Source organism: Sceloporus occidentalis, unplaced genomic scaffold (assembly GCF_023333645.1).
Source record: "Sceloporus occidentalis isolate IW3139 unplaced genomic scaffold, rSceOcc1.0.p SCAF_3, whole genome shotgun sequence".
Classification (NCBI taxonomy): domain Eukaryota; kingdom Metazoa; phylum Chordata; class Lepidosauria; order Squamata; family Phrynosomatidae; genus Sceloporus; species Sceloporus occidentalis.
The window spans coordinates 214,572,868-214,596,512 of NW_028316983.1; the positions used below are offsets into that span (position 1 = coordinate 214,572,868).

Consider the following 23,645-nt stretch of genomic DNA (forward strand, 5'->3'; position numbering starts at 1 on the left):
GTCATTTTTCTTGCTAATGGACTGTGAGGATATTCTGGGGTGAGCACCTTGTCTGTCAGAAGCTAACTGAATCATTTGACAGGATAACAAATTGGTTTCTCCATCCAGAGGTGACATGACAAAAAACCAACAAAATATTACTTCCTTCAAAACTGAAACTTATAAAAAGTAGTGCTTCATAAAGGAAGCGTAGGGAATCAAAATGTAGTTGAGAAGCCTTAGAGTAAAAAAAGGAAAAATTACTAGCACTAGAAGGATTCAATGCACGCTTTGGATTCCACACATGGTACCAGAAATATAAAGAATTTTTACATCACTGTATAAGGAAACCATTATTACTGACTGGAGCAAAATATAAAATTAAATATAAAAATAATATAAAAAATAAAAATAAAAATAAAAATTGGGCAAAATATAATATGAGTGAGTCATCCACACACTCTCAGTCCCAGTAATACTTTTGCTAGGTTCACCTTAGGGCTGCCAAAAGTCAGAAATGACTTGAAGGCACACAACAACAAACAACAAATTATTTTTAGCTGTATCTGTTTTAACTTTTGCAATTCACCTTGAGTCTGGGACTGGAATAAAGGATGGAGGATGATGACAGCAGCAGCAGCAGCAACAGATCTTCCACTGTTGTGAATTTTAAATACCTTTCTCTAAAGTACAAACCCTGGGATTCCATAGGAATGAGCAGTGGCAATTAAAGTGGAATCATAGCACTATAAATGTATAGTGTGGAAGAGTCCAAGGAGAAAAAACATCTGACAATTATAATACTTTCATCTCAGTGAATGAACAGCTATCAAGGGAATCCATAATTCTGATTATACATTATAGCTTTGTCATTATCTTTGTTGATGGCCGAAACAAACTTTTACACAGCAAAGTGTTTGAGTCACTCATGGAACATTATTAGAGTAGCTTGTGTGACACTGGGATCCAAGGATAAAACTACAGATTAACGTGGTTGAAACAGAGCAGCAAATTTGAGCCTGCTTAGCCTCTAGTCAAAGTGGATGGTACTCAAAAACACTTGCACTTTTTGGCATTCATGGAAGAAAATCTCATAAGCACCTTTTCCTCATGATTGTGAAGACTAAAATTACAAGAATAACATATTAGTAACATACTTTTATTCCTGCTTAGCTGGACGTAGGACCCACTGTGTTCAAAGGGATTTATTTTCAGGCAAGTGTGAATAGGATTTTAATTTGTGAATAGAATAATAATTTGGGGCCATTGCATGACACCTTAGATCAGAAATCTGAGACAACCCTGAGAATTATTTCATGACTGACCACTGTTGGGTACTTAAGGGACAGAAAAAGAGCTGACAGTTAAAATCTACAGTCTGTTTTATTGTTTAGAGATATGTTTAAGCTCTAGTGAATATTTATGTGTAAAACGTATTGTTTGGATGCACCAAAGTACAAATATTTTCAATTTTTAGTGCTATTATTGTTGTTGTTGTTGTTATTCAACTCAATTTCTCAATACTGGATTCACCATGAATGATGATGAACCAGTCATTTATGTTACTTACTCTTTTGCATCTTCTTTCTCTTTGACTGGCTGTACCTCTTCTGGTTTTGTTGTTTCAGGAGGCTCTGCTAGTTTTTCAGCTTGGGTGGGCTCAGGTACTTTTTCTGGAGCTCCTGCTGCATCTAGGATCAGAGAGTAGATGAATAAGTGAGCTATTTATAACAGAATATTGAAGCTTAAATGAAAAATGATGCTTTTCTGATTCACCACATACTGCACAAAAAGTGTGTATCTTGGGGCAGAATTCAGAAACTACTACTTCCAGTATCCCCAGCTAGCAAGGCCACTGGTCATGGCAGCTGGCAATTCTGGGAGTTGTAGTCCCCAAAGTAACTTTTATCAGCTTTGGTGTTATGTCAGATAACCATTTGTCTGTCTTCTGTAGATTTTTTTTTATGAAATCAAAGGAAAGAACAATTCAAAGGTGACAGAGAAACTGAAGATGAAAGAAGAGCTGCCACAGCTGTTTACCAAGGTTGGCCTAACTAGCTTTGTATAGTTATTATTTTGCTTACAAATTCCATGTGCGTTCATAATTATAGGTCCTGCAAGTCTTTATTCAGGGCTGACCACATAGCCTTGAGCCAGAACTCACAATCATAGTCATCATTATGACAGAAAAGTTATGGTGTCTGTTTATCTGATCCACAGTTTGAAGCAAGGCCAGAACTGGAGTGCCATAGCATTTTTCTGCACTTATGGAGCTCTCTGGACTGGCAGAGCAGAGAGTTTACTTCACTTCCAGAAAGGAAGTTTGGCAAGAAATCTTTTTCCTAATACTTATTTTGCTTTGGTGGTATCGAATTTTGGTAGTACAGTTCTACTGGTAGTGACAGCAAATGAGTACAACAGGCAAAATGGCTTGTAGAGTTTCCAGGTCTCAGGGCCTGCCCTGAGTCCAGTTCTCATGCTGAGGGGGACTTTCACATACACTGTTGTCAAGCCAAGTGTCATCCATCCTATAGCTGTGTGTTTTATTTTTTTTTCCTGCCTAGGTATAGTATGTTACATTTCTCCCGGTTGAAATTAATTTTGTTAGATTTGGCCCAGCTCTCTAATCTACAGTATTAAGATACTTTTGTCCTCTGGGCTACCTCTTCTAATTTGGTGTCATCTGAAAATTTGATAAGCATGCCCTCTTTTCCATCCTCTAAATCACTGATAAATAGTTGATTAGCACTGGGTCCAGGACAGAATCCTGTGGCACCTTACTAGTCATTTCTCTCCAGGTTGAGAAGGAATTATTGGTGAGCACATTTTGAGTTCAATCAGTCAACCAATTACAGATCTAATTAATAGTCTCATTGTCCAGCCCACATTTTATGAGCATTTTTGGCAGGAATATGGAGGACCGTGTCAAAGGCATTGCTGATATGTAGATATGCACATCTACAGCATTCCCTTCATCTCAAAAGCTTGTTAATAGATCAAAAGAAAAAAAGGGGAGCAAGATTAGTTGGCCACGACTTGTTGTTGCAAGTGGAGACTCTGCTTTTATATTAACTTGATCTCACACAATACATATTTGTATAGCCTTCCCCAACCTGGTGTCCTCCAGATAGGCTGGACTGCAACTCAAATAGTTAGCACTAGGCACTCTTTGACAATAAACTTTAAAATGAAATGATCTTTGCTTAAGAAAAAGCAGGCACTGGGCGGCTCTTTGAGCTTTTGGATTTCTCAGTATTTTTTCTTTTAAAAGACTGAAAAGATGAGTCCTGAATCATATGCATCAAGAGACTGGATAGGGTTTTTTTAAAAAATTTCAGATGAATGTTGGTGGAAGATGGTGGAACTGAAAAAAATCACCCACAAGTATATTATGAGTGATTCTGACACAATTATGTTTATAAAACTCAATGATTGTCACACTAATAATGACTGATGCATTTGTGTTTCAAAAAACAGCTTGTAAAAGAGCTACAAGACAGATGTTTATATAGGTATGTGAAATGCAAATTTGACCAAGAGGTTAGGTCATTGATAATGTGCCCTTTACGCAGACATTTCAGTCTCTGGAGATTTTTTTTTCCTAATTAATCTTAGTTGGTATTTTAAAACCTAAGTTCTGTCATCATATTGATGTTCTGCATAAAGGAGATGCAGGATAATCTTAAAATGTGAGGTGATTATCGGAAAAAGCTTGGTAGTGATATTGTAACACATAAATCCACATTGTAGTTTTTAAAATGCATTGGATTTGAGAAACAATCAAATCATAAATCAGTCCTTTTGATTAATATGACTTGATTATTTTTATTACAGTTACTTTTGTTCACACTGGAAGATTTATTGTTTGAGCTGCTGCCAAGTCAAAATAATTGCTTGAAACAAAAAATATCTGAAAAATAAAACCATACAGACTACATTAGATGTTCATAAAGTAACAGATCAATACAAGCTTACTATCTTCAGTTCCAATTGTTGATTGGGATCTAATAAGTCATTAGACAAGTTATTAGTACCCTCTTCATCCCTACCTACTCAATGATCCCACATATTCAGTGTCACAACCCTTCTCAGACTTAAGGAAATTATCTGAATAATGAATGGGATAAAAATAGAGAGATGCAAATATCCTTGGATAGTCATGCATATATTTCCAATGGCTGCCTCCAGAAAGATGGCTTTGCCATTAGAGTTTGGAAACATAAGTATATTTTTTGTACCACCAACCCATAGTACTGCTGATAATATATTGTCCTTCTAGACACCTCAGTAAGTATATTTATTTGCTTTCAGGCTAGCATTCTTGTTCATGACATGGTAATTTTCCATGCCTCAGTCATGACTGAGCATGAGCCAGAAGTGTGATGTGGCTACTAAAGAAAGCTAATGCAATCTTAAGCTGCATTAACAGAAGCATAGTGTCCTGATTTATCCCCTCCATTTGAGTGTGGCCTTTGTTGTTGACTGCAAAGAAGCTTCTGGTCTGGTTTTGTAGCAAACTACTGTTTGCCCTCCAGCAAACAGTAATTTACTTGGAAAGCAAGTAATTTGGCTTGCTAGTAAACTACAATTTAAAAAAAGTTGACTTGAAGTTGCTGTCTCTCTCTCTCTCTCTCTCTCTCTCTCTCTCTCACACACACACACAGTGCTAGGCTTAGATGAAATGACAAGTATGCTTTGTTATCGAGTAGGCAAAGAGAGTTTTAATCCAACACATAAGAGGAGGGAATGGGAAGGGAACCATACAAACAGAAGATGCAAGTTTGCTATGTTAGTAGCATTAACAAGAAGCATAGGCTGGTGCAGCCTTTCCCAGCCTGGGTCCTTCTAGATATTTCAAATTATATCTCTGAGGAGATTATCAGATGGGAGGCATCCCGTCCTTGTCCCGTTCTTCCTGTGTAATCATGGGAAGCACCTTCACATGATGTTGTGCTTATTTGGACATTGCCCCATCCAGAAAGCATGATTGACCACGATCATGTGAAAGGCTTTCCAGTGACATCATACTCATCCTGTCATTGCCCCATCACTGAAGTAGAATTGTCCTGGCATTTTGTATTAACAGGAGTTCACGTTAATACAATTCCACTTCAATGACAGGATAAAAACGACATCTTCAATAAGCTTTTGCGTGATAAAGACAAGGATGAGAGAGCAATCCGCTTTGCTCCCGACCCTGTCCTGTCCACAGTCTGATAATCTCCTGAGTATATCTCACCTCATTAGCTGGGGCTGGGGAATACTAAACCAAAGTATCTAAAAGGACCAAGGCAGGAAAAGGATGCCTTTACCCCTAACTGCAAAGCCATGACCTCAGTATCATTTAAGAATCACTGCTTATTTGTATGGGCTATGTGTTTCCTAGGACAGGTGCTCTTCAATCTGTGATCTTACTTGAGACTAGGGACCTTGAAAATGACCTTGACATATTGGAGACAGACAGCTGGGTCTAAAGTAACAAAATGAATTTCAACAAGGATAAATCTAAAGTACTACATCTAGGGAAGTAAAATGAAATACACAAATACAGGAGGGTGATACCTGGCTTGAAAGTGGTACATGTGAAAAGGATCTAGGGGGTCTCAATAAACCACACTCTAAACATGAGTCAACAGTGTGATGCAGTGGCCACACTGAAGTAATGAATACAAATTAGAAGAAAAGAGATTCTACCTAAACATTAGGAAAAAACTTTTTACTGTAAGAGCTGTTAGAAGATGGAATACGGCTGAGTGGCCATATCCCTTGGAGTCATCTACCCTACAGAAGGCTCGGTGGGAGTGGGGATGTAATTTCAGCATGGGGGTATTTTTTACAGGGATTGTAGTTGAGTTTGTATTATGAATGACCTTTCCCCCCAAAATTGAGATCTATAGAAGCTTATAACATGAAAACAGATCCCAATTGCAATCAAACAAACAAACAAACAAACAAACAGGTAGAGGTAAAAATACAGTCGGCCCTCCATATCCATGATTCAGCCATCCACAGCTTGAATCAAACAAGCAAACCTTGATTTTCCATTTTATATAAGGGACACCATTTTACTCCACACTGTATATAATCGAGCTTCAGTATCTACAGATTATGGTATCCATGGGGCAGAACCAAACCCAAATGAATATCAAGGTCCACTGTATACAAAAGATTATGTTAAAGTAGAATTAAGCAAACATCATTATTTTAATTAAATAGCAATTTTAAAACATATTAATCAAAACTTTTTTTAAAAAAAAATCCCTTTTTATACACTGCTGTCTTAATGAAAACCCCCAACTACACCCCTAGTATTGAATTTAGAAAATGTCCTGAATTCATTGTTAGATGCACATTTAGCATAGTGTCTGGTTTGACTCTGAGATTATCTTTCCTGGATTAAAGACACCAAAGAAGATTTGTGAACAGAGAGAAGGAGCAGAAGAGGAGTGGGGGAAATCACACACATATGCAGAACAGAATTTTCCTGTCAACAATCGGAAATGAGGATTAGTTTCCTACATTTTAGCCTTTCACAGCTGAAGAAGAGTAAGCAAGTTTATTAAACATGTGAAGCTCTGACTAATCTTGAATGACAATGCATATATTTCCCTAAGACTACAAGCCTCCAAAGTGGCTGGTTGAAAGAACAGAGGATCAGTGCTAAGTGTCTAGGAGAAGAAGGCATGAAGATGAGGAATTAAATGGATGCTGAAATGACTTTTCTTGTTCACTGACTGACAGTGCTCACTGAGCTGCAACCCTGTGTCCACTGAGTATTTATTAGAATTTCAATCATATCTCTCATATGCTTCAAGTTCCATAGCCTCTGAGAACTCTTAGTTCAGATCTCTAGGCACAGAAAACTGGATGAAAGCCACTTTGTCAAGCTGCTATCCCACGTAGCTGCAGTTTTTGTGTGAACCCCTTAACCACTTTCCCCATTAAACACAAGTAAGTGGCATGTGGGCAGGATAGATAATACTTTCCCCCAAAAGATAGTGTCATGAAATCTATCTTAATGCAAAGTATTTTGGAGTGGCCTTGCCTTGAATGTGCTATTAAGATCTGCTACTCTTACAAAAGATCTGTAGCAATGGTCTGTTCATATTGGATCAGCATAGCTACCTGAATTTTTGGACTTTGTAAATTTGCAGCTATGAGAATTGCCCTGTAGGTGATTTTTTTTGAAATAAATGAAATAGACATGTTTCAGTTTAAAAAGAAGGTAAGGTGTATATTTGCATCTTAAGCAGGACTGAGAATCATGTGGACTCTGGGCTTCATGGATTCTTTTGAGTCCACTGCAGTGCTGTGGGCCCCCCTGGTCCCTGTCAGCCCCCTTTGCTTTTGGCTGAAACAGTGATTTTTAGGCCAAAAAACATTTTAAAGGGTAACCCCCTTTACCCTTTGTGGAGCTATTGTATGCTGTTTTAGGGGGCACCTGCATATAATGTAGTCAAGTGCAGATGAGACTCAAATGAGAAGGTGCTCTGGCCTTCGTACTATATACATCCCAAATCTACAGGCCTTATGTAGGGTGGCCATTGCAATCAGGGAGAACCAGGCAGATCATGTTGGTGGTAGGAGTGAATGCTTTTCATAGATCTCTGCTACATTTCTAATGCACATACTACTTTGTATTGAAAATATAATAAATGTAGCACATGGATTGTTGCCAGCTATTCTCTTATTCTGGTTATCCCAACTCTTGATTTTTCTGCTGTACTCTGAATTTTTATTTTCGTTTGAGCTGAGCAGGCTTTGTTCCTGCCAGTGGGGTTCATAACTCTCTGACTAGTAATTTCATAATTGGTACAAACACAAGCTAAGTGCATCTAAATAATCAGTACAGACAGCACTAAGTGCCAGTTTCCTATTCTCATGATGATTTGTTCCCCAGTCTTCTCAACTAACCTCTTTTTTGACAGCTGTCCAGAGCTGAAATGCATGCTGGGATCAACAAGAGTTTTTGACTGACTGCATACGCTATCAAACATTTATTGCAGTATTTCTTTAAGAATAGAACAGACATTTTATTTTTATCCCACCTCTCCAGCAGGATCGAGGCAGCAAACAACACAATAAAATATAACAACAAAACAATAATACAACAATGAAATAAAATGCAATAAAATACAGCAATACGAAATAAAATCCATTATCCCTCCTTCCAACCAATAACCTATAATTCACAGAAACAATAATAAAATAGCATCTAGATTAATTAAAACGACAATCAAATGACAGAGACATGGGCATCCTGGGGTTTTCTGTATGATAATCCATATCAGTAGGTGACCAAGTGAGTTACTCAAGGAAGGCCTGTTGGAAGAGATCCTTCTTGACAGCCTTTTTAAAGTTATCAAGGTTGGTAATATTTTGGATCTCTTCTGACAGGCCATTCCATAATTTGGGAGTGGCAGATGAAAAGGTCCTCTGGGTAACCACTGCCAATCTCGTCTTTATTGGCTGCAGTAGATGTTTCCCAGAGGACCTAAGTGTGTGGGGTGGATTGTATGGAAGAAGGTGATCCCACAAATAGGTTGGACCCAGGCCATGAAGGGCTTTAAAGGTCATCACGAACACCTTGTACTGTGGCCGGAAACTAATAGACAGCCAGTGTAGAGATTTTAGAATAGGTGTTATGTGAGCATCTCTAGCTGTTCCAGTGACTAGTCTGGCTGCCATATTTTGGACTAATTGAAGTTTCTGGACTAGATACATTGATAAATTTACTCTTGTTTTTTTTTTAAAAAATATCAGGTCAACGTACGACATACACACATTAGTTACTTTAAATGTCTGTTTCTACATTTCTTCCATTCTGTGAACATAGATCTCAGAAGAAACGTTGCTTTTTTTGTTCACAGTTATTGCATCATCTTCTTGAATTCAGATTCAATACTAGTTTAGCCTATGTGAAGACAGTGATGATGAAATTATATATGTTTCATCTACATGTGTGTGTGTGTGTATGAAAAATGGCAACCAATGAAGCTTGCTAATCACATGCCCTCTTTTTGTATAAAATTACATCATGCAAAAAACAAATAAGCTCTCAGAAGACAAAGCCAGTCTGTTGTGAGAGCCCTATATCATGCGATTGACACAAAGTTGTGATGTGATGCTGCTGAGAGGAGATATGACATTCTGGGATTCATTCTGTAATTGATCACCCTCTCCTAATGTCAGTTGATTTCTTTTTTCAGATCTCCCGCCCCCTCATAATTGGTTGCTTATTTATGTAAGTATTTGTTATACAAGAGAACCATAACACAAAGAATTGCTTGAATTGTATTATGACCTTTTCTGATCAAAGATTATTAACATTTTGTTTCAGACCCTTTCTCCTTTTATCTCTAAAGTCATGAATCACAAAACCAAAATGCAACTAAGCTTCAGGGAGGAGCCTCTTCCAGGCCTGTACAGGCCAGACTAAGCCCATGAACTATAGGTTTTTCTCCATTTATTTAGAACATTGCTGATGCCTGTGGTCTGTAGGTACTCCACTTATGCAAGGAAGCCCACATTTAACTCTTTAATATTTATAGAAAATCAGGTTTGGGAATACTGTTGATATTGATAATGGGAACTGCAGTTCAGTACATCTCAGGGATGAAATGTTTCCCCACTAAATATAAAAAGCTCTAGATTTGGGTTATTAAACATTTGTTAAGATAAAGAGAATGAAGGGGGGAAAGGGAAATGTGTCATTACCTTTAAAACTAATTTGTTTTATTCTACAATGAACTTTCATGGATATAAACCCACTTCTTCATATACAGTACCAAGTCAGTCCTGCATCTGAAGAACAGGGTTTATATCCACAAAAGTTCAAGTGAAAATAAAACCCAGTTAGTCTTCAAGGCACTGCAACATTTTCTCCTCCCCCCTCCTCCTTCCCTTTGGTGCTGCAAATGGTGGCATCACTAGAGTTGTTGTCACCCACTGCAGTAGCTCATGGTTTACCCCCATGGGCCACCTCCTGTATTGGACAATGCAGAATCCTTAATCAGGTATATGAATACTGACAACAAAATATTGACAAAATTAGTGACTTGCTGTTGTTCTCTAACCAAAACAATTGCCAGTCAGTGAGTAAGCCACAGCAAATTGCTCAAGACACCAACATCAGTAGCACTGCACAGTTTTATAGTCAAGTCTTTTGCTCCAAGTCTCAAGCGTCTTCTTTCAAGTCTCAAGATGAATCATAAGTTTTTGCAAGACACTTTCAAGTCAAGCCTTAAATCTGGGAGCCAATGTTTAACAGAAAAAAAAAAGGAGGCAGGGTGTGGTATGTTTATTTGAGGGGAATAATAAAAGTGTTAGGCAATGAGTTTGAGGCAAGGATCGAGGTCTGCTTGGCAGCCTGTCCCTGCTGTACATCAGAGGAACCTTCTAGAGCTTTGCAAAAGCTTTAGAAGGATCATTCTGCCTGAAGTACATTGCCAACACATTTGATCTTCGAGAAACATGTCTTGTGCTCTGGGGGTGGGCCTTGCTTACAGCTTGAAGTAAATGATGCCAGCAAGTCAGTCACTAAAAATATACAAGTCACAAGTCAGGTTCAGTCAGTGTGTCTTTTATTGCCAAGTCACTGAAGCAACTTGAGTCCAAGTCAATCAACTCAAGTCTACATCACTGGCACCACCATTTATCAAATGGCAGGGCAAGGACCCCAAATGGAAATGATCAGGTGCATGAGTACTTATGACTGTTTACAATCTGCCATAGCTGCCCATTTTGGCCCCTTCCTCCCTTTCTTCTCACAATGCACAAATCTTTCATGGGGTGGATCCTGACACCACAGAGTTTCATTTTGCCTGTTTTTTTCTTTAAAACGCTATAGGTTCTCTATGGCTAGATGTAGAGGTAGTTTAAAAAGACCACAGTCTTCACTGCAAGTTGTGATTGGAGTGCCACCATGTACAGGATGCACATATAGAGTTTTAGGTGTATTGCTACAGTAAAAATATTTTTGTGGTTATAACTAGAGAGAGTTTTTAAATAAAAAAAAGAATATGATCTTTGCTTCAAACAAAAATATATGACATATGTGTTGGAGTAGATACAAAAAAATTATTTGATAGAGGAATATATAAGTACAGCTGTAAATATGATATCTATTTGTGAATTAGCAATTAGGGGAGAGGGAGTGGGAGGAACAGAATATGTGATTTATAATATGATGCACGTCAGATGTCATTTGCTTTTTTGTATATAGGGTAAACTTTCAATAAAGATTATTTTTAATAAACAAACAAACAAACAAACAAACAAACAGAGGCTGGATAGCCATCTGTTGGGAAAAATTAAATAAAAAAAGAATAATTTCTGCTTAAATATTGCACAAAAATGTTATAGACACTCATTTTGGTGTCATCCAGTGTGGTATGTATCCCCTGCATCCATCTAGTGATGCCACTGGCTGCAAGAATGAAAACAGTTCCTTCTTTGAAAATTACCACATTTGGTAAAAGATGTCAACATTCATTGGCTATTCTTTTATGCTTCGTTTGTATTAACTTTCTGCTTTAAGCCTACCAACCGATCTGGAAAAAAACAGCCAATCTTGTTTTTCTATTCCTAAAAGGTTTGATTTGTAGGAATCATCAGATGAAATTGTTTATGGCATGGAAATATTGCACACGACATGTTTGCACACTAAACTACTGGTTTGTTGGGGTCAGTGGCCACTGATTTATTTATTTTTACTCATGGTGGCCCTATGAATGTGAGACCTCCATGAGACCCTGTTCTTTACAGTCTTGGTAACCCAGGGCAATGACTCCCTTGATTGGTTATATCCATCTGTAACATAGTCTACCTCTTTTCCTACTACCTTCCACCAAACATTAGGAAAATGCAATTGCCTTAGTTTAATCATTTTGGCTTCTAGGGAAATTTCAGGCTTGATTGGCTCTAGGACTCATTTGTCTTTTTGGCAGTCCATAGTAACTTTAGAATTCTCATCCAGTAACACATTTCAAACGAGTGGATTTTATTCTTGTCAGCTTTCTTCACTATCCAATTTTCACATCCATACACAGGAACTGAAAATACTATAGCGTGGACAATTCTGACTTTGGCATTTAATGATATATTGGTTAACAATGTTTTAATCGCTTTACTTCTAGGTTTTGTTTTCCCCTGGAAATAGTGGGGGGAGAACACCACATGCTGCAGAGGGTTGCTGGTATGATCAGAAATTCACAAGAAAAATACCAGGAGAGGAAGAACATTGTATGACTATCAGAAACTCATCAGACTCCTTCTGCCCACCCCCAATAAGTTATAACTCCCTCTTCATTATAAGGCTTTTTTTGCCATTCTGAAGGAGCCCATCATTTATCTCTATTACTGACCTTGTTGCTTTGAGTCTGGCTGGGTGGTGTTTTCTGCCTTTTTTTCCAGAGCATCATTTGTATCCTTATTTTCTTCCTTTCCTTTCTTATTTTCATCCTTTAGAAAAACAACAAGCACTTGAAGCATATGTGCAGATAATGAATTTTGAAAGAGCAATCAAATTATATTGCTAATTATTTATCTCTGACGAAAACAGAAAAGAATCAAGTAACAGTCCTATGAAATGCTTTTTCCTGAAACTCCAGGCAATATTGAGCTTGACTCATAGTCTGATCAGGATACAGCATCTTGCTCCATTCCACATGTGGTCTCCGAGGCCCACTTTTATGAAATCCCTCTGGAGACCCAGCAATGCACCCAACAACCCTGCCAAAAATGGTGAGTTTTGTTTTGGATTATTATTTTTTACCTGAAAATGGTCCCAAATGGTCCCAGACCACCCACAAGTGCAGTGCTTTAAATCATTCACCACTGAACCTAAAGGACCCCCAACAATGCTCAAGTAATGACCAAAACTGACCCCAAATGATTACTGGAAGTGACTTTGCATCACACCTGGATGCACAAATGTGGCCCTCTGGGACGTGATCATAGGAAGAAAATTGCCTTCCCATGTTCACATGGACAATCCCTGCTGTATTCTATATTCTATACTTTACTCTATAGAAGAAATCTATTCTATATTCTCTATGCTATAATATATCCTCAAGCTCAGTGGTTCCCAAACTGTGGGTCGGGACCCCTTTGGGGGTCGAATGACTCTTTCACAGGGGTCACCTAATTTTATAATTGTAGTTATAATTTTATGGTTGGGGGTCACCACAACATGAGGAACTGTATTAAAGGGTTGTGGCATTAGGAAGGTTGAAAACCACTGCTCTAGCTTCTGGGGTTTTACCATCACTGAGGAACTGACTCTTCTCTGCCTATCCAAGGGATTAATAGCAGAAATATGTTTGGAATTATTCATTTTTATAGCATCTAAATCAAGGTGGGCAAGTTTGGAGCATTTGGAGACAACTTTGCCATCTTCTGAGACACACTTTCCCCCAAGTGAATAAAAATGATGAAAAATCAGAACTGGAAGTGGGCAATCATCCATTTTCAGTTATATTTTGCTGATAAACTAACCAGATGAGTGTTAAAGTCCAAGGTAGTCCATATCAAGGACAGTTTGAAAACACACTCACACTGAGAAAGAAGAAATAAATAACAGAAATCAAACTTGCAGACAGATGGAATTTTTCTTGGCTTGATGATAAAGTTATAGCAGAAGTCCCACTTCTCCCAACTTGTGTCAAGTTAATGTGCAAAACATAGGACCAAGACCAATTTTAAAAACCTGTAATCCTCATAAAGTGAGGTTTGCTAGTAGTCTAGTGACTAGATAGCCAAAGGAGAAAGTAAGAAGAGATAAATATCACTAGTTCTGCTCTGTTAGGATTAACAAGAATTGTGATTTGAAATGTTGCAGTTAGAAGTTTATTGTGAAATGTTTTGAGTTGGAAGAAAGATGAAGGGGAACCTAAAACTAGGACATACTGGGGTGGATAAATAAAATCCTTTTTAAAAATCAGCTACCTACACCTTCCCACAGAAACTAGGTTTAGCTTACCCTGAGGCTTTCACAGTACAGTATCTTCTATTTCATGTGCAAAATAGATGTAGTACTATTTTGTACATTATAATCCTGTGGACCTAAAGAGTAGATAACCAGCCCTAGAGCATCTTTCAGGTGTCAAGCAAGTTCTGTCTTTTATACAACAGAAGTCCTTGTTAGATTTGGTGGGAGGAAGTAATCACCCTAACCCATCACAGGTACCATTCTTTGATTTCTAAGGCCACTTGTACAGTCATATTGGAGGTGTAGGGTTTTGATAACAGTATACGTGAAAATGTTATAGGGGTTTTAATGAAATGCAAGTTAAACATGAGTCAATAGTATGATGTGGTGGCCAAAAAAGTCAATGCAATTCTAGGCTGTATCAATAGAAGTACAGAGTCCAGATGGAGGGAAGTAATAGTTCCATTGCATTGTGCTTTAGTAGACTTCTTCTGAATACTGTGTCCAGTGCGGGCTACAACAGTTCAAGAACAATCTTGACAAATTGGAATGTGTTCAGAGGAGGGATCATGATTATTGTGAAAGGTCTGGAAATATAGTTTTAAAGAGCTGGGTCTGTTCAGATTGAGAGATGATACCTGAAGGGATATCATATAGAGGATGAAACAAACTTGTTTTCTACCCCCACACAGGCTAGAACAGGAACAGATGGAATCAAACTACAAGAAAAGAGATTCCACTTAAACATTAGGAAGAACATGGTTTTTTGGGCTATGAGGCTGTGTTCTAGAAGAGTTTATTCCTGGTGTTGAGAGCTGACCCAGAATCTTTTATAGGGTTTAGAAAGCATCACCTGACCTGCTTTGGTTTATTGGTGTCAAGGTACATCCTTCTTCAGCAGGTGCATTTAGTCACCATCTACTTCTTTTTGGAAGGAAAGGAACAACATCTTGTAAAGTAGTGATCATAGAATCATAGAATTGAAAGAGACTGCAAGGGCCATCTAGTCCAACCCCCCTGCCATGCAGGAACTCCCAATCAATGCATCCTCGACAGATGGCCATCCAGCCTCTGTTTAAAGACCTCCAAGGAAGGAGACTCCACTACACTCTGAGGGAGTGTGTTCCACTGTTGAACAGCCCTTACTGTCAGGATGTTATTCCTAATGTTCCTCCTAACTTGCATGATGGAGAGCACTGCATCCCATCATCAGTCTAAAAATGTAAACATCCGCTCTGGTTTGCTTTTATACATGGAGGTGTGGGGTAGAGAAAACATGTTGCCCTTCACCTCAGGCTGAATTATATCTTAGTCCAAACTCTAGGGAAGCTTTCAAACCTCTCCTTTGGCATCATGGCTCAGAAACTGTTGTCCTCTGCTTTTTTTTTTTTTTTTAAATGTAAGACAACACATCAGGAGATAACAAATCTCCCTTGTCACATCTGCTTCAGTCCTCATTTCATTTTCTTTGGATGTAATTTATTTGTGAGAGGAAATAAGTTCCCTTCATAAGTCAAGAGTTTTTGCATACATTTACATCTCAATCATAAACACATCTATTTGGATGTACAGTGACATTATTTTCCTGTGGAAATTGCCCTTCTCATAAGATGTACTTGGGATCACAATCTCAGTTAAGCCACTTTAACCAACAGAGACAGAGTTCTCTTTGCTCACAAAGAAGCAATTAAGATGAATGACTCAGAGCTAACAGCAAATAATTTATTTCTTCTGAAAAAAAATACTTATTTTTTTAGCCACATTCTCATGATACAGTTAAAGTGTTTTATTGGTTAGTAAAGTTTCAGGTTTACATAGCTTTATGGCAAACCAGATATTCTTGATAATTGTAAAATATTATTTAAATGATCCAATATTCCACACTTTCTGTCCTAAGCTGTTTGTTGCTTTGCCTTAACTAACATTGCCCAGTTGAGTAATCCTTTGGGAGATTTTAAAACATTATCACATCGCTGTGGTTTTGCCAATAATATATTCCATGTGTTCCATCTCCATGTGCCTATGGTAACATTAGGATTCAGAAGCTCATCTGTGCCATGGATGGTAAGTAGTGCCCAAGCTTGTTGGTGCTGATCTCATCCATAGAGGAGATGGGCTAATTAAATAGCAAATTACTCAACTTTTATAGAAGCTGGACCTAGAAATATAGCAGCCACTTGAAAGCCATCTGGGCATAGGGTTGCCATAATTGTCCACTTTTACCAGGGACAAAATGTGGAACAAATTCAAGACCAAACTGTAGGACAACTGCAGGACAAAACTCAGCCCAAAATGTAGGACATTGAAGAAAAATGGTGGACCTTAAATGTCCTACATTTTGAGCTGAGTTTTGTCCTGCAGTTGCCCTACAGTTTGGTCTTGAATTTGTCCTACATTTTGTCCCTGGTAAAAGTGGACAATTATGGCAGCCCTATCTGGGCAGAACCTATTTCCAACAACATGTACATTACTACAGTAACTTTTGGGTTACTTTTATGCTCAGATGATAGATGTCTTGACTTTTAAGGTGCACAGAAGCTAGATACTGGCATTACTGGAGTTAAGAGGCAAATGTCATTTGAAAAAACAAAATGGAGCTTAGATACAGAATCTTGTTCCAACCAGCTGAAACTCCATAAAGAGGACAATCAACACAGAGGCATCTGCAGTCGAATCTGAGTTCCTTGCTGTTTTTGTTATTGTTATTGTTATTGTATGCCTTTGTTTTAAACTTATGATGACCCTATGGCAACCCTATCATATTGGTTTCTGAGGCTGAGAGTATGTGATTTGCTCAAGGTCACCCAGTTGGTTTCCATAGCTGAGCAGAGATTCAAACCCTGGTCTCCAGAGTCATAGTCCAGCATTGAAACCACTATGCAACTCTGGCTATTCTCTGTCAATTGGCAAGGTGGAACATTTTCCTCCACTGTCCCCTGCTCCCCAAACTTCCTTCTGTCTGTGGGATTCTGGGGCAGAGAATAATCTTAAGAAGCAAATTTACTCAGGAGAAAATGTGAGAGGGTCTTCCTTGAAACATTTTAACTCCATCCTGCAGCCCACTGAAATTGTCGATTAAATTTCCCTTACTTCCAGTGCCATAATGATTTGGCATGAACTGGATTAGGTCAATCCACCTTTATGTCTTGTTGCAGGTTTATTTCCAAGTAAATGTGCTTGGATCTGCACAAGCCAGCAATCTGCCTGTTAAATGACCACTTTGGGGCCCTGTTTGGCTTTGAAAAATCTCAGAAAATGATACTTGTCCAATCATATGAAGTGACAGGAAACAGAATGCACAAAATAAAAATAATCATAAAAGATAGGTATCAAAGAGCAGAAATGTCAATAAGCCAAGTCTTCTGACAACCTGTTGTTTTCAGCTTTAAATAAGGTCATTCATTGTCAGAAACAAATATAAAAATAGGTAAATAGAATATTTTATGAAGTCCTACCTGTCCTGTAGGTGGCTGAGGTGGAGGTGATGGCTTTGAAGGAGCTGGATCATGGTTCACATTTTCCTCTGGTAAATTTGGCACCACTTTGGTGAATTTTGCTTTTAGCCTACTAAACATTTTCACTTACAAAGTTGATCTGAAACCTCTAGCCTCTTACAGTTAAAAGCTAAAGGTATTTGCCTTCCTTTGCCATTCTGATTCAAGCCAATTAGTTGTTTAATCAGGGCTTAGGTCTGGTATTTAGTAAAGACAGGCTGTTCCAGTGACTGCTTTCCCTGCCATAATTTCTTTTGTTTTATAGACTGCAGAGTAAAAGTATGTATAGGTTTATGCTTAAAATGTGCTTTGAGCCTTCAGAGTTTGCATATCATCAAATAAACAGAACAGTGAATTATTTTGCACGTCTTCTGGCTGGAATATAACATTGCTGGTTTAATGTCAGTTTCTAATTTGGAGGCAAAAACTCATCAGAATGGCCTTAAGAGACTGATTGGGAAATAATAATAATAATAATAATAATAATAATAATAATAATAAATTGACTAATAATCTCCCCTTGCAGCACTCATTTATGTGTTCTCTAAATTGCTTTGACCATCTTGCAGTCTTGACACAAGACTCTCAGAAAAAGCGTGGGAGGACTTCTGCAGCTTTATGCTTTCAATATGTCAAATTAAAGAATTTTTTAAAGCCTTAACATGGAATAAACAGATAGCTCACTAAGAGTCTAGGATGCTTTTGCTCAGTCACAATAGACCAGATTCAATGTTCTAATGATGTCCCATTCTTCTCTCATTTTACTATTTTGGTCCAGTTTCCCCATGTTGAATAGAACTTGAGTAAGAGTACATCTATTTGGTTTTTTTCACCATTGTAAATAATTTGGTGTCAGATGTAGAGCTGATTATTTCATTGATCTCCACAGAGTCAAGATATTTTAAGGGTGTTAAATAGCACCGAGTCAATACAATTCTTAGGAGACCACACTGTTTCCTTATACTTCATTACAAAAATGTCACTTGCTGTTTCTTCTTTAACTAGTTAAGGTATATAAAAGTGCACATTTGAGCACATTTGTCTGTAACTTATAAATGTATTGACACTTTCAGATTAACAAAGGAGTTTCCTTTCAAGAGGCCATGCTGAAGAAAAGGTGATCCCTCCATATATATAATATTTTCAAATGTTCAATCTTTTGTAGTGCCAGAATAGAAAGTAGGTCAGTGGATCTGTAGTTTCTTGGGGCTTTCCCATCTTTTATCCGTGATCCTTACCAAAAATCAGTCTATGACAATTCAAAAATGGGGGGAGGGGAGTGGAGGAGGAAAAAGAGGAGGAGCATTTTATTTAAAATTCTGTTATTTTCTTGAAATAAGTCAGGGAACTTTTATATATAAGCCTTTTGTATGGAACTTAATCATGTTGCAAAATTTTTGGCATGTTATTTTCTAATGTGAAAAGATATGTGTAGATACAGATATGTGTTTGGCCACGTATAGTAAATGCAGTGTTGTTCTTTTTATGAAGAACTTTGTGCTAGCACATTTCCTTGAAACATATTGACTTGATTTTTATGTAATATTACCCCCTTTAGCACAACAGGGTGTTGTAAAAGTGGCATGTCTCTTAGAGGGTTTTGATGGGCTCAAATGAAATCCTTAAGGGGAAAGAAACTCTCTGCCATGGAAATGTCATCTTTCTTCAATTATAATACTTGGTGCAGATTCTAATCTATAATTAATATGCATGAGAAATAAATGTAACAGATATTAACAAGGAAATGCCTTTGGGAACTTGTTAATAACTACTGACATCTGTGACTAATGAATGGTACATTGGTTTAGGCTGTGACTAATGAAACAAATGTTTTGAAAAGCCCTCTAAGTTGCCATTTCATAAACAGTAATCAGGTCATTATGAGCCTGACAGACTCATACAAATGGAACTACTTGTTCCATCACCTTCATTCTTTCCAGCACATGTCTTGGTAAAGGTGATATAACCTGTCTCACTATTCGGTTGTCTTTTATGTACAATAGCTATTTAGTTATATTCTTCATCTAATGAACATACTAAAAGCACTCCAGTTAATTGAACATCATGACCTGTTGTTAAATAAGAAGATTAATGTTGCACAAGGCAAGGCAAATAGTCTGCATCCAATTAGCTTCTTAGCCAGGCTGACTCTGACCAATATTTACTACTAACTAAAAGCTCCTCAGGTTTGACATGCACAGGCAGGGGGAGCGATAGAATTTCCAATCCTTTTTGTAACATCACCTCACTTCTGAAACAGAAGAGCAGGATTGATCTCCAGGCCCATTCTCAACACTGATAACATTCCCTTTGATGAAAACAAAAGTGACCAACCAAAGGTAAAGTAGTCTTTTTTGTTGTTGACACCTTCAAGTGATTTCTGACTTATGGCAACCCTATCATGTGGTTTTCTTGGCAAGATTTTTTCAGAATAGATTTACCATTGACTTCCTCTGAGGCTGAGCACATGTGACATGCCCACAGTCACCTAGTTTTCCTAGTGGTTTTCATGGCTCAGCTGGGAATAGAATCCTCGTATGCGGAGTTGTAGTCCAACACTCAAATCACTATGCCACACTGGCTCCTTAAGAGGTCACCTTTGCATCCATTACTGAGACCATCACTACACACCCAGAACCAGCTCTACCATTAGGCAAAGTGAGATGGCTGCCTATAGCAAGTAATTAAAGAACAGAAACCTATGTACCTTACAGACTGCCTCTATACTGTGGAAATAATGCAGTTTGACAATGTTTTAACTGCCATAGCCCAATGCTATAGGATCCTGGGATTTGTAGTTTTACAAGACCTTTAGCCTTCTCTGTCAGAAAGTTCTGGTGCCACAACAAATGACACATCCCAAAAAGCACTGAGCCATGGCAGTGAAAGCAGTGTCATACTGTCCATTTCTACAGTGCAGATGCAGCCCAGGTGAAACTGCTATTATCAAGTGTGCTATGCCACCACCAGTCCTGAATTAAGTTTCAGTTGCCAATCCAGTCAGGTCCAATCTTAGCTTGTGAAAAATACTTTTTTTAAAAAAGATTATAAGTCCCAGCTACCAGCCAGCATGGTTTTTTTTTTTAATATTATACAGTTGATACTCTGTCTCTATGGATTCAAGCACCTATGGCTTGACAATATTTTTAAAATGTATGAATTCCAAATATCAAACCTTGATTTTGCAATTTTGTATAAGGGACACCATTTTACTGTGACATTGTATTTAATAGGACTTGAGCATCTATAGATTTTGCTATCTACAGAGGGTCCTGGGACCAAACCCCAGTGAATACCAAGGACATACTGTAGTTCAGATAAGTAACCAGTCTTAATGAAGGCTGATCTGGTTTATCAAGTATGACCTTGGCCCTGTTTCCCCACAATGGTCAGGTTTAATGGCCTGATTAGAGTAATTTATTCTAAAGTTCCTCCATGCTGCTCACTATTAGAGGGGAACAGATACTTGGGATTTTGGGAGGCAGCAAGGGCCATACTTTTATTTTCACTTTTGATTTTCCCTACTGGCATTTAGTGCAGTCTGAACACTTTTGCTGCCCTTGTGTTGATTCTTGTTTGGCTGTTTATGCTGATAGACGATTTTTGTGTTATTTTATCAATTCATGTTTTTTAACATTTTGATTTGTAAGCTGCCCCAGGAAGTTTATTGTCACAAGATAAGACATAACATACAGTATTTGAAATGAATTACAGTTGAACTTTGGTATTCATGGGGATCTATTCCAGGCTTCCCCACAGATACCTAAAAATGTGGGACTTCAAGTCCATTCTCTCTAATTGCTACGAGTGGTGACAATTGGGGCTTCTCTGTGGATGCTTAAATCTGAGGATGGTAAACCCATGGATAAGGAGGCCCCACTGTAGTATGTTGCAGATTCTGTTTGAACAGATCCATACAGCATTGGATTGTGCTGTAGCGGCTATTGGTTTTATTGATGGCTTCACTCTGGACTCAGCATATGTCTAAACTAGTATTTAGCAGATTACAATTTAACTGGTGCTGAGCAGCCTCTGTCCGCCTCTTTCCCCTCGTCTGTATAGGCCCTAAGTTCAAAGGGAGGGGGGAGAGGAGAAGAGGGAGCAGAAACTTGGCCTTCCCAATAGGCTCAGGCAAAAGCAAATTGCTGCAGCATCTTTTAATTCTTCTGTTCTTCAACATTAATACCTTTCACCATCAAGACCATACTCTTGATATTGCTTGGCTACATGTATCCCAGACTTCATCGATGAAATGTTGGAGAATATGCAAGGTACCTAATTTTAGTATTACTAGCACAGTATTTTGAAGTTTGAGGTTATTCCTCTACTGTATATGCTTCCTATCATATTTTAGAATCAAATCATGGTCATTGTACACAATTAAATTTCTATACTTCATTAGAAACATGGTTTAAAGCTACATAGTAAGTATGTTTTGGGCTGCATATGTGATTAGCTGACATACATTTGCAGTTATGAAAAAACGCAGTTGTGAATATTTTACTTACTTAATTCACAAAATATTTTGCTGCCTCCTAACAAATGTTCATGATGAATAAATAGTGAAGTCTGAAGTCTTTAAAAGGTCATGCTCTTTCCCTCTTTCTACTATAATTTCTAAATTAGAATGTAGAAATTAATGTTCCATATTCCATTTTTCTTTTTTTATTATTCAACATAAAAATAGTTTACAAGTCAATATTATTCTTATTACACCTTAATTGTTAAGCAGAATATAACTTTTGTTACCACTTTAACTTCGTTGATATGAATACCATACTGATTTTCCTGTTTCCCATGTTGTATATGCTCTACTTCTGTATACAAATCAGATATTACTCCCTCAAAATAAGTTACTCTATATTTCATTTTTCTGGTATGAAAAAAAATCTGTAAAAAAGGGGGAAAATCTCTTTTAAGGGAGAGGAAAAGGTCTTAAAGGTCTCTAAAAACCTTTATAAATAAGCCACACTAATTTATCCCTTCAATTCTACCACATCAGATGATGCTTTATATAGTAAGGATGAGAACTGTCTCATAAATTATGTTCATTGCTATCATTATATTCCTGCCTTGCATTAATCATAAAATATGTGTACATTGTTCACAGAAGGCAAGATTTGAATTGGCTTGTCTTGGTAAAATTTTTGACTACTTTATATTAAAACTTGTTGAATGGGAACTGAAGTTCCTAACATTGCCTAATAGCTTACAAATCTGTTCCCCCTCCAAGACTTTATGGGATGATAATTGCTTATAGAACTTGCAGAACTTCAAAAGTAAGGCCTATAAAAACCATGATTGACTCCTACTTCCAATCTTTCACAATATAAAAGTGTTTTATCACTCTGCAAGTTCTAAAGCTTTGCTGCTTTTAATATTTCTACAAAATAAGACAGCATGTTGAAAATATTATATTCATATTTTAGAAAAGGTGAGATCTTTGCTGAAGCAATCAAATGATTTAGCTAAGCTTAGCTGCATGTACCATGATCTTTAGTTCTTTTGGTACAATGATGATACTTTACATTATTTAACAGAATGGAGAATATCCCCAAGAAACTTATGGCACTGCCTTGAACAGTGCCAACTTGGGGGGGGGGGTGGGTGGAAAAAGAGGGAGAGGAAGATAATGTTACTGAGCCAGCATGGTGTAGTGACTTGATTGTTAGACCTAGATACTGAGAGACCAGGGTTTAATCCCCGTTTGGCCATGGAAACCCATTGGGTAACCTTGGACAAGTCACACTATCTCAACCTCAGGGGAAGGCAATGACAACTCTACTCTGAAAACTCTGGCAAGAAAACCCCATTATAACATTTGTTTCATTAGTCACAGCCTAAACCAATGTACCATTCATTAGTCACAGATGTCCTGGGGTCACCATAAGTCAGAAATGGTTTGAAGGCACACAACATGAACAATAATAGAGGATTAAGAACTATTTTACAGTGGAACATATTCCCTCAGAATGTGGTGGAATCTCCTTCTTTGGAGATTTTTAAGCAGCGGCTGGACGGCCATCTGTTAGGAGTGCTTTGTTTGTGAGTTCCTGCATGGCAAGGGGGTTGGACTGGATGGCCCTTGGGTCTTTTCCAACTCTATGATTCTATGGATTACCACTAGTGGTACATTGGATTTAGGCCAGTAACAAATATGACTGCATGCCAGCCATCAAATATTACCAAAGATGTTACATTGATGGTTTTAAACTAGGGTGGGACTCATGCAGCCCTCCAGA

General features: G+C 37.8%; 1 protein-coding gene across 1 annotated transcript in view; it reads right to left on the bottom strand.

Moving 5' to 3' along the window:
• LOC149317471 (cyclic nucleotide-gated channel beta-3-like) overlaps nucleotides 1–17,515 on the bottom strand; it is a 76,799-nt gene extending 59,284 nt beyond the window's left edge. Inside the window, exons 1-3 of the mRNA XM_089518378.1 lie at nucleotides 17,365–17,515; nucleotides 12,345–12,441; nucleotides 1,550–1,670 (exon numbers count right to left, since the gene is read on the bottom strand). Coding sequence (XP_089374504.1) covers nucleotides 1,550–1,670; nucleotides 12,345–12,441; nucleotides 17,365–17,484 — 338 coding nt within the window. The 5' untranslated portion in view covers nucleotides 17,485–17,515. The remainder of the gene's footprint in view (nucleotides 1–1,549; nucleotides 1,671–12,344; nucleotides 12,442–17,364) is intronic.
• Between the last annotated feature and the right edge of the window lie 6,130 nt (nucleotides 17,516–23,645).